We start from the raw sequence: 12,199 nt of genomic DNA on the forward strand, positions 1-12,199 counted from the left end.
GATGACACCATTCACGTCCAGCATTCACTTCCATATACAGCACACATCTGAGGCAGACGGGTCAAGAATATGGTACATTCTGTTCCCTCACAATTTTTTTTGCTTTTCTGCGACATCGTTAAATCATCGCTACGTTGCGCCATACAAAGTGTACATATTGTAAAAAAAAGACCAGATTTAAGATGAATACTTTAGTTCGGATAAAAGATTTTACAAAAAAAGAAGAAATCCTTAACCCCCTTCAACACTTAGACTTGATGTGTTTCTTATTCCATATGCTCACACTACTAAAGACAAATCAACAACTTTGTTTTAAGGTTCAATTCTTAAGTGAAACACCACATTTTGGAGAACCTAAAGAAATGTCCCTCTTGCATCATCCTAAGGTAAGTCTTTTTTTTTCTTTTTTTAAAGAAATTTGAACTACTATGGTGATCATGAATGAATTAAAGAATGCAAATATGTTGTTAGAAACGGAATTGAATGAAGACAACAACAAAAAAAGTGTCCCGAGGAGTTCAGTCCGGACAAAAGTAGTTCTGTTAGTTGGCGGCTTGGTGTCAGTCGGTCCCGGCCCCATGTGGCCCTCACCGTTCAGGCCTGCCTGCAAAGTGACTGAAGCCGGGCACATGGCACATTGTTCCCGGCCCCCCCTCAAACACCCCCTCCTGTCTCTGTGAAAAGAGTTATGCTGTCTGTTTTGAATGGACAGCGTTTTGCTTTGTGTGCGCCACCAAAACAGAGGGCAAAGTTAGTCAGCAAGTTGCTTCTGCATTCTGATTCTTCGAGCCCTCTTTTTTTGTAGGAAAGTGTGGGACAATGTTGCTCACTGTATTCCAGCCGAATGGCGCGCTGAAGGTAAGAACGCTCCGCTTGCACAGGCTATAAAGTGTTGGACTCACGTGTGTGTGTGTGTATATATGTGTGTGTGTTGAATCAGATAGTTGTCACTGGTTTGATTCCAAACAAGTACAATGATCACACGGGGTTCGAAAGTGTGCAACAAAATGCCAGAGAGCGACGCCGTTGAAATATTCATATGGTTTTATCTGATCTATTTCCTAACCACGAGGTTTGCCCATGAATCCCTGGCACTTTTTATATTACCTGGAGGCAAATAGTATATAGATTTATACAAGTTATTTCCAACAAGAGCCAAGCCATTCCTCTGGAAACTAGGCTGCAGATCAAAGGATTGTTTTGATCTCGACTTAGCATATTTGTTTAACCTAGCCAGTGATTCTGAAAAGTGCACAAGCTTTTCGGTGATATGCAGAGCACCCTTTATCCGTCTTTTTCTTCTGTTCGCTTTGGATTTAAGTACTTTCTGTATTTAGGAGACAACTGGATTTGCCAGCTTTTGAAATGTAGTTGCCCACTGCAAGCAGTCTTGGCACTCGGAAATAGATAACTAGGTACGTTCCGCTGTTAATCCTGATCGGCCTTGTAATAGTATTTGTGGACTGTACCGCGCTCAATTAGGGCATAATGTGCTATTTTTATTTTCCTTTACGTTGGATTAAATGTGAAAATGTGTTTGTTTTTCTGCCATGTTTCCAGCTTCTGTTTACAGATGTTTTTGTATTGTTTTTAGTTCTATACTCCCCCATAAAACAATGTTGAAATGTTCTTTAAAAACAGATGCCAGGGCAATCAGAATAGTTTCTGGAATGCTTCAGAGAATGCATATGCACACAATGCCCCAATTCTCCCTTAAGCGGGGCATTCACATTGCCAATGGAGAGTTCAATTCTGACTCGGATTGCATTAGATAATTGTCAAATTCACCAATTCAAAAGCACTTTTTGGACAGTCAGGACTTGACAGTGTTTGAATCATTGCTGTTTCATCTGTAGGTGTCTATTTTGTGTGTTTGAAAATGTTGTCGAAACAAGTCACATATTTGAATCTTGCCGGTTGGAAGCATTGTACAACAGATCCACTGTTACTGACAAATTCATTCGTAATGATCAACTAACTATTTCTATAAGGATACATGACACTTTTTAAATTTTATTATTTTATTTTCTTTACATCCAAATGATCCAGGTCGGTCCACCTGTGTGGAGTTTGCATTTTCTCCCCGGGCCTGCATGGGTATTCTCCGGGTACTCCAGTTTCCTCCCACATTCCAAAGACATGCATGGTAGGCTAATTGGACACTCTAAATTGCCCCTAGGTATGAGTTTGAGCGTGAATGCTTGTCCGTCTCCTCGTGAGCTGCGCTTCGGCTGGCCACCGATTCAGGGTGTCCCCCGCCTCTGGCTTGAAGTCAGCTGGGATAGGCTCCAGCACCCTCCGCGACCCTAATTAGGATAAAGTGGTTCAGAAAATGAGATGAGATGAGACATACAAATGTTGGTACATGTATTTCCTGAAAATGACAGTACTTTGCCATGAATTTGTGTTACGTTGTCAAACATAAGACCCCCCAGCCCAAGTGCAGGGGTGTCTCAACTATTCCACAAAGGGCCGCAGCGGATGCAGATTTTTGTTCTAACTGAACCAGTATGGACAGTTTAACCAATGAGTTTTTTTTTCTGAAACAAGTAGCCCCTGACTGCAATCAACTGATTACACGTTTAACACCCAATTCTGGTTAAAATGTATCCGCTTCATCAGTTGGAACGAAAACCTGCACCCACTGTGGCCTGTGAGGACCGTTTTGAACAACCATGCCTTATTTTGTAAATCCAGCTTTCAGTTTGTAGTGTAACTGACGAAATATGAGTTTCTTGATTTTTCAACACCTAGAATTAGTGTTTCCTACTGACACCCGGCAGAAATGTATCAAATTCTTGGGAAAAGTTCATCATGTGAAAGTAGGACTCTGATGAGAAACTGGCTTAATTTGCACAGTTTCTGCCCAGTCTTTCTTTGGTTTTGGGAAAGATGAGCCCAGGTTTTAGCGGGAGCCAAAAGAGGGGGCAGATGGCTCACAAGGGGGATAAACCTGGGAAGTCATGCTGTAAATGTGTTCTACAGAAAACAATGAAAGGAGCGGACAAAGCGATTGTGGCAAAGTCCTTTGGAAAATGGGAAAGCGGCTCTCTAAGGTCCAGGACCGTGGAGAAGCCGGATGAGCCCTCCGAAGAGAGCGATGATGAGAAGCCGTCCAGGAGCACCTGCGAGGACCCTCAAGTCGGCAAGAAAACAGCAGATAAAAGTAGCGTACCTCCTCACCGCCCCGTTCGTATCGCTACGTCCCCGAGCTTATTTTGTCTTGAGGCAATTTTAATTATTACTGAGGCGACTTGTTTTGTTTTTTTTGCTGTTTTGACTCTCTGGCCTGCCACATCCGGAGAACAAACAGACCACATTGTTGGGCAGGAGAATTCCTTTTGGAGGCAAAGTGTGTCTCAGATGATACCGCGCTGCCAGCAAAAGACAAAGCAAAAAATAGCAAGCACAAAAACAGTCACAGGTGCACGGGAAAAAGAGGCAAGCGACTGAATGGTCACCGCGGTCCCCGGGAGGTCTTTCAGTGTTAGCCAGTGCGGTGGGTGGACTTCTGACAAGGACGCTGGTGCGCAGCCAGGTAGAGTGTGTAACTGAGAATGCGCCCGTTTATTCTTTTCACATGCTAATGCGGCTCCTGTGCGACTCGGAAAAAGCGCAAAACTTTTTCCTCTCTGTTAACATTTGTTGTTGATGCAATAGCTGTTCTTGTATCACAGTGGTGGGTTGATTCAAAGGCTCCCCCGATTGCCTTTAGGAGCTTTTGGGAGGGTGCCAAGGGACGCGGGATGAATAAATCCTACTGTCCATCATGGAAAAACATACACATGCAGTGTAAACAGGTTCATATATTTGCCTTCAACACCCATGAATGCAAATTCAATGATTGCATTCTGCTGTGCACAGAACTGTCAGAGGAGACAGTCTTGGCCTACTTTTGCGATACCAACATTTTCTCTATACTGGATTATTTCATAACATCATGGTATTTCTCTAAATATCTGTACAAATCCAGGCCATTTCTGCTATACAGGGCTTGCTCAGTTTACGGCGGTCTACGATCTGTCGTGGTTACGAAGGACTTGGAATGAACACGTTTGCAGTGTGCAAGTCAACGGAGGGACTAATGGTAAGGAGTCGTTCTCTTTTGTCTTTTGTAAATTGGGATTTTATTATTAATTATAAGAAAAGTTTTCATCACAGTAGAATAGAGAGTCAACTTTAAACCTTGTAAACATCCAACAATGCGTTGACCAACTGCAGAGTTCATGTGGTAGTATAAAGGGTTCCATAACTGCTTATCTTGGACCCCCAAATGAAACTAAACCACTGGGCCAAGAGAATGCCACCCACTTGCTGTCTGTCTTAATATTAATAAATAGGATTATACGAAACTAGAAGTGGGGTGGGTTAACACTAGGCCCCCATTCTTGTAGTTTGTTACTTGTTTGTTTTGAAAACCTAAGATGGTTTTAGAATGGGTAGTTTGTTACTTGTTTGTTTTGAAAACCTAATATGGTTTTAGCCCTCTTCCAAACAAATATAGCTACAAACTGAAAGTAACACAATAACTTTTACAAACTGCATTTTCCTCAAATAGTTAGCACGTCCAACTGACAGTTATGCGATCAAGGGTTCAACCCTGGGCTCAGGCCTTCCTATGTGAAGTTTGTATGTTCTTGTCGTGCCTGTGTGGGTTTTCTCCAGGTATTCCAGTTTCTTCCCACATCCCCAAATCACGCGAGATTGATTAGCCGATTGAACACTCCACATTGTCCGTATGCCGAGTGTGAGTGTGAATGAATGATATTGTGTCTCTTTGTGCACTGCAATTGTCTGCTGACCAATTCAGGTTGTACCTTACCTACTGCTTGTAAATAGCTGGGATAGACTCTTACTCCCTGCAATTCCTGATGCAAATAATTATCAATATAAGTTATGCATCTGTCTATCCATCTACAAATAATACATCCCTCTGTTTACCCTGTACAACGATAAAATGTGAAGACTTGGCACCCTGAAAGGATGTTCCTAACGAGTGTGCATGATATGAATTATGACAGCATTGCCTATAATGTCATCCACATGACAAATGTATTGCCTTCTGACAATTTGGCATTCCCACTTGAGGCCTTTTTTTACCTTCTAGTACAAAACTGCTTCAAAAGCCTACCATCTGCATTTCGAAGAACTCTCTTCTGCCTAGCCATTAAAATAAAATGGAAAAAAACGGCGTTCTGTCTCGAAGGACAGCGTTCCGATTTCAGCCCCTCTCGCTTGCATTACTGCGTGCTCATTGTAATTATGGGGAAGGAGTGTTGCCAAGCTTGCGCGCCGGATGCCAGGTGCACCATCGGCGAGCGCTTTTTCCACAACTCTTCTCCGCATGCTACTGCGCTATTAGTTCACTGCTGTTTTCAGTCTTATTTTTTGGGGGGAAGAAAGTAGACCACTTTGCCGTGTTCCATTTTTTTCCCTGTTGCCTAAGCCTGCTTATAGGTTATGTGACTGCTGTGTGAAATTGTATCCCGATATTGGCACTGCATCCCTGTGCGGGAGTCTTGTAAAATAGCTTTACTTAGCGCCTTTTTTTATTTGCTGGCATTTTCCGAAGATAGCAAATGCACAAACGCCGACCGTGATCGGATTAGTCGTTCGACGAAATGATGTAACTCTTTGTCTGTCTAGTGTGACATGCAGCTTTCTGTCTATGCTTTAAGTTCAGTGGTCATCACGTCAATATGCACATAATCCAAGAGTACAATAGCTGACAGCTCAAGTTAATCGCACACTCGCAGATCCTGCCTCCGATTCTTTAAGGAAAGCCAGGCGTTTAATTTTTCAACTTTGCTTGTGTTCTTCTGCAGTGAGATTGAAATTGCATGTGATGAGTGTGAAGTGTTTCCTTAAGCGTCCATGCAGAGTGCGAGGAACCGCATGCCAAGTGCCGTCCACGCTTTTGCACCTCAGGACATTTTCGCTTTTACGGCGGCGCAAAGGTGTGTCGAGACAAAAACGGTAATTACACAATTTATGACGGGGAATCAGGGAAGGCATCTCCGCAGATCACGCTTATTTACATTTTAATTACGACAATTACTTGTTTTCCGTTCTTGTTTTTTTGGGATGTGGCCACCGTCAGCCCAATTCCACCCCTGCACGAAAAAGATGCATAAAAATGTTTTCCACCGGCGCTTTAGATGCTTGTTTATCACTTTTAAATACCGTCATCTTTGCTGAAATCCCCTCTCAAAAGAACCTTTCACTTGCTGGAATAAATTCAAATTAAAATTTAAATCCCTCTTTGCATTTCTTCAGCCTTTTTTTTAAATAGCTGCCTCCTTTTTAGAAAGCTGTTTATGTAGTGATCTGCTCATAATCCAGTTTGTTTCTCAACAGCGAAAAAAACACACACACACACACACGTACACAAACAGAGAAACAGAGAAATCGTATTATCACTATCTTGGAGAGATGATGCGAGAAATCAGGGAGTATAAATGTCTACGGATCTGCACAAGTTTTAAAAAGTTGCCAGGCTAAAAAATGTAAAAGAAGAATACGCTTATCTGTCTTCACAAAGAGGCCCGAATACCAGGTTCTTTAGTGACACTCCATTAAATACTTGACATTTGTTTTTTTGCATTTTTTCCCCTCTGTTTGTGGATTAGTCATGTTGATTGATGTCGTCGTGACAAAAGATTGGAAGATTAAACCCACCGTTGTCATTCAAATCTGACGAGATGGTCACCCTCCAGGAGCCATCAGTGAAAAAAAATAAAACAATATCCAATCAGAAACGTTACATGCAGCGGACGTTATCACACGGTGCTGTTTTGATGAGAGGCCATTTCAGATGGTGGGCAAAGGAGGACAACGGGGATTATTTGATTTGGTTAAGCGCGATTGCAAGTATTGTTTAGAAACAAATGGCAATTGTGTTTCCAGAAAGTTAGGCAACATGGAAACAAAGGCAAAATCAAAGAACACCTCATTTTAATCACTCAAAAAAGGCAAGAAACTTACTTTATAATCAGTCGCTTTGTTTGCCTCAAAGGGCATTTGTTTGTATACATAATCACAAAAATTGCAAATCATTTCCACCGCGTGTACTCATGTATTCAGTAAGTCATTTTTGCTTATTTGAAGTTCTTTTCACGTTTGCTGTAATTGATCCTTGATTAATCTTACCCTAAAAAAAGTGATTATTAGTTGAATACATATTAATTTACCTAGAAATGAGTCAAATGTTCTTATTTGTCGATATGCCTTATTGTACAGCATATTAAATTCTATATTATGCCAAGCTATATATACATACACACATACGCACACACACACACACTTAATAATTTTATTTTTGATTGGCTTTTCCACGTCTGTTGCCAGTCAGACTCGTGTTTAGTTTGCAACCCTTAACAGCACAAGTCCTATATATAATAAACTGAATGCTCGATTTTTCACAAATAAGGTCAGACCACCATTATACTTTCAATGTTGCACCTAATAAATTGTGAGTAATCTGAAATTAATCATATTATATTTTGTGAAAATGTCACATTGAATTATAATTTCAATTCCCTCTGCCTAAAGATAGCAGAGACATTACCTCATTCCCTACCATGGACAGCGATAAACGTCCAATCCTTTTAATCTAGGAGAAGCTGGCAGTATATAATCACTTTCTAGCCACCCAGTAACTGAGTGAAGATTTGTGCAAAGTTATATTTCTTCAAATTATTCAAGAACATGTTAATGTCAGGTAAACCTGACCTGACCGAAAAGAAAATAATAAAAACAATCTATTTATTTAGTTTCATTTCTTGTACAGCCTTTTCCACCTTTCTTGTCATTTAGCGCTACCATTCCACAGGCCTAACCATATTTATGACAGTCATGTTTATTAGTATTACAATCACAATTTCCAAGTACTCATGGGACACACAGAACAGCAGACAGCAATGCCTTCCCATCACTTTTGTGTCTAGACACACTATTACGGCCACCAAGGTCATTACCCGTGCGCACATTAATACACACCTGTTACCATTGTCTCCCCCACTCGCTTTTTTGGCCCAACATCTAAGCCGCTATCTGGCCTTTAAGAGACGTGTCTGCTTTCATTGTGCTCCTGCCCGAGTAGAAAAAGATGGGCCGAGACCCCCAGAGACTCCCGCGAATGTGCGTGTCGCCGCCCAATGACAATGAGTCGCTGGCCTGTGAACCGCAAAAGCCAGGCGTGGACTGACCACTCAGCCGGTGATTTGTCTCATGTGAGCGTTTGAGGGCAGCACAGACCGATTGGTGAAGGCCAATAAAAGATGCTCTTTATTATCAGCGGCAAATCAGAAGCAAAGCAGCACCCGATTATGACTTTTTGATAGAAAAGACATATATGTCATAAGACATAGTACTATTTCCACTTGTTGCCACACAGAATTGAGCAAAAAAACGTTGGAATCACTGGTGGATGTTCATTCATTTGTTTTATTTTGTAGAAAAAAAACTAATAATTGGCAAAAGGCTGGGCCTTCAAGAAGAAAAATGGCTTAAAAGTTATCCAAAAGTGAATGGCTGTGGTTACATTGGTACTCGGTCGTTTGGTCGCCGGTCTTTTGGTCGCCCGGAAGGTTATTGATAATTACCATTTAAATTGTTACTCAAATTCCCTAAATACAAACTGTGAATTATTATTTAGTCATACTTAATGCCCTATTAATTATTAGGCTAAAGAAAAGCTCCAAATTTCCCGTACTTTTATTGTGTGTTGTTGGAGAACTTGTTAAGACCCTGACGGACGTAGCTTCTTAAAGGGACAACGCATGTACATACAAACTCTTAAATAATACACTCACACGTCGGCTCAGTGAAACTGCTCATGGCCATTGTTGGCTTTTATTGATGCGTAGACCATGTTGTTTTACCTTGTTTTGTCGCCGGTCTTTTGGTCGCCGGTCTTTTGGTCGCCAGTCTTTTGGTCGCCGGTCTTTTGGTCGCCCGGACCCAAACAACGGGCGACCAAAAGACCGGCGATCAAAAGACCGGCGATCAAAAGACCGGCGACCAAAAGACCGGCGACCATACGACCGCACACAGGTTACATTAGCTTCCCAAACTCAAATTGAAAGTTTAAAGAGACACGAGTGATGGAATATCAAGAGCGAGGAGCTTCATTTAGATGAAAATTAATCTAGTATATATACAAACATACCTTAGTGCCTGTCACACTTCCTTCTTGATTGTCATCAAAATTTACAACTTTCAACACTATTATAGCACTATCAGTGTGGATCAACTTAAACCGATTATATTACTGTATTCAAATTAAACGGTTAAAGACAGGTCAAACACTGCCATATTGTAAAATAGTTTTATACATTGATCTTTTGAATTGGCTGAATCCATCTGCATTCATTTTGCAACGTTATTCATTTTTACTACTCATAACAGTGCCATCTTGTGAATCTGATGAGACACAGTCCCTCTTGTTTCAATCAGGAGATCATTTACACCTATTACTGGCCCCCAATGCAACCTCATGCTTTATTTTGAACAATTTTATGGATTCCAAAATAAAACCAGCCCCACCTGTGGGAAAAAGTTATACCCAGTGCTGTTAGGCTTGTACTGCATAGCAAAATGTCACTTCCCTAGATAGTAAACATTTGTCTGTAAAAGATGTGAAATGTTGTGTTGGTGTCTTCAAAGCATCTGCAATGAACTGTGTGTGAGTTTGTTGCCGGTCACACATGAATGGGCCCAAAGGGGACGGCAGGGATGTCTTCTAATCGTTGCTTTTAAGTGAGACGCAGTGTAGATAGTGATCCCCATGAAAAACCTACTAAAGAATATCTCCTTTTCCGCTGACATTAACATAAAGATATAGTTGCGCATGTGTGTTTCCCCCAGCCATATCAACAACATGTACTTATGTTGGCTTTCGTCTATTTGCATATGCAAATGCTTGTTTTTTTTCTTCCCCAAGAGTTAATTCATTCCTTTTATGTCACTTTGTAGAGTGAACAGGCGGCATCAAGTGTGGCAACAATGAGGCATCAGGACCACCAAGAAGATGCGTTTGCGTCACATTAGCGCCAGCATTGACAGCTGAGATTAAGCACAGTTTAATATAGATTTTGTACACCTCGTCGCAATTCAATGGGGCCGTGGAAATACGCTTTGTTTGAGCATACGGGCTGCCACATGATATTAGTCGCATTGTTTTGCGGTGGATTGCAGGATGCGGTGTGACTTGAGTGAGCGCTGAAAATTAACTTTGCTTTGGCACTTTGGTTTTGCAGTTGTTGGCTATGCTGTAGTCAATATGAAATATAAAAGGCCGCAAAGTAGTGACACGTGTTTGGAAGTTTGTTTTTTTACACAATTTTTGAAATGTAAAAACAAAGGAGAAAGCGCACCATTTTCTGCACATTTGTTTTATTATTAATAATAATAATAATCGGACATAGGCTTTGTCATCATCATTAACTCGACAAAAGCCTAATTGTCATCATACCCAGCTGCGTATGACGAAATTGCTTCTCCACAAGGTGCGCTTTCCCGGCAAAAGGCCCAAATAAGTGATAATTTCAGACTCGTTGGCATTTTGCCGTGATGGATACATCGCATTACCCCTCGAGCGCAACCAAATCCCGGCGACTGCAGAAAAAGTTTGCCTCGCAGATGCCAACAAAGAAAGAAAAAAAATGATCGATTACCTCCCACTGTCTCCTCACTTACCTTCAGTCAGCCAGTAGGAGGCAGATCACCGCCCAACATCCTTCATATTACCTCACCCCGAAGTTATTACACAGAAGGGATTGTGTGTCGTGCTACCGCAAGTTCAGAGTCCTAATGGCTGTGGGGAAAAACTGTCCTTAAGCCTATTTGTCCGTACTTTGTGAGACAATGGAATACCACTCAGTATTAAGAACAAAGTATAATGGACTGAAGAAGTATCATATCCTGTTGATGTAACTTTATTTACAAACGGTACATTCTTGAGCATTAAAGGCTGAGATGAAGCACCGCCGAATATAGATTGAGTCCACGTCCGTGCAATTGAATAGCCCTAAGTACTCTTTGTTTGGGCTGCCACATGACATTAGCCGCATTGTTTTGTGGAAATTGCAGGGTGCGCTTTGCTGTGGAGTGAGTGAGCGAGCGAAGTTCCAGCGGCGACCCGGTGACCCAGCAGTGCATTAGAAGAAGTGAGGCCGACGTGTTTGTGTAGGTTTTGTTTGCGCGAGGAAGGTATGCCGTTCCAAAACAACGGGGTGCCGTGACACTTCACTGGGCTTGCATCATTTGCAGCCGAATGCAAAAAGCTTTTAGACACAGATGTGACCCATTGTAATACCTTTCTAAATGCAATCAAACACTTTCTACAAATACGAGGCAGCACTTTTAAAAACGCGCACCCTTGTTTGACATGTAATTTTGTCCAACCCACTCCTCCATCAGCCTCCTTTTTTTTTTTACTCAGGGGATGGAACATGCTCAACTAAACAGCAGTTCATGTTTTATCGCAATGAGATTTTATATTTTCGTATTTTCCACAAACATGTGAACAGATGTTTGGAGCATAAACAAGAATATTACATTTTGCTAGCAACGCAATATGTCAGCGTGGCGTTGACACAAGTTGATTTGTCGTCTTGACACTGGAAATAATCCAAGCTTGTTGTCGTCCCCACGGCGACATTGTTGTTTGATAAGATGCTTTAGATAGAAGCGGCTTCACCTACGATGCCGGCTCCTCGTATTCTTCTCTTTCTCCTTTTGTGCGTGCCCCAAGCTGAGTGTGGTTCTGGTAGACTGTTGGGAATTAGACTTTCAAATGAGCCATTAAACAAGGTGACGATCAACCACCAGACCTTTAAGTAACAATCGTATTGGTGCATGGAGAAAACAAGTGGAAATACATTGTGACTCCATATTGTGTTCTCACGTTGGTTCCCTTGAGATTCAACCGTGCAACGAGGGAGGGGTGATAAGCATGTTTGGGTGGCCTCTTCCATCAGCTGGGTAAAAAGGAAAGGGGGAGCTCTTTTTTTTTAACAGCCACAACCTCCCTCCCCCTGTTTTTGCACCCCTCTTCCCCCTTCTGCCCTCAGGCTCCACCCAGAAGTGTGGTTGCCTTTTGTCATTGTAATCTGGCCGTGTTTGCTAAACGCTGCCACTGTTTACTCTCCGCCACGGGGGCTTGTATGAACAGGAGTCAGCAGGACGACGGGTGACA

At 41.9% G+C, this 12,199-nt stretch overlaps 1 protein-coding gene across 1 annotated transcript; it reads left to right on the top strand.

Moving 5' to 3' along the window:
- The first annotated feature begins 229 nt into the window (after positions 1-229).
- On the top strand, positions 230-11,332 carry LOC144086082 (uncharacterized). The gene is made up of 5 exons (XM_077615862.1): positions 230-386; positions 806-858; positions 2,986-3,166; positions 3,992-4,087; positions 11,092-11,332. Exons 2-5 carry the CDS (start codon positions 820-822, stop codon positions 11,115-11,117), a joined length of 342 nt encoding a protein of 113 aa, XP_077471988.1. The 5' UTR covers positions 230-386; positions 806-819; the 3' UTR covers positions 11,118-11,332.
- The last annotated feature ends 867 nt before the right edge of the window (positions 11,333-12,199 follow it).

Source organism: Stigmatopora argus, chromosome 12, assembly GCF_051989625.1.
Source record: "Stigmatopora argus isolate UIUO_Sarg chromosome 12, RoL_Sarg_1.0, whole genome shotgun sequence".
Classification (NCBI taxonomy): Eukaryota; Metazoa; Chordata; class Actinopteri; order Syngnathiformes; family Syngnathidae; genus Stigmatopora; species Stigmatopora argus.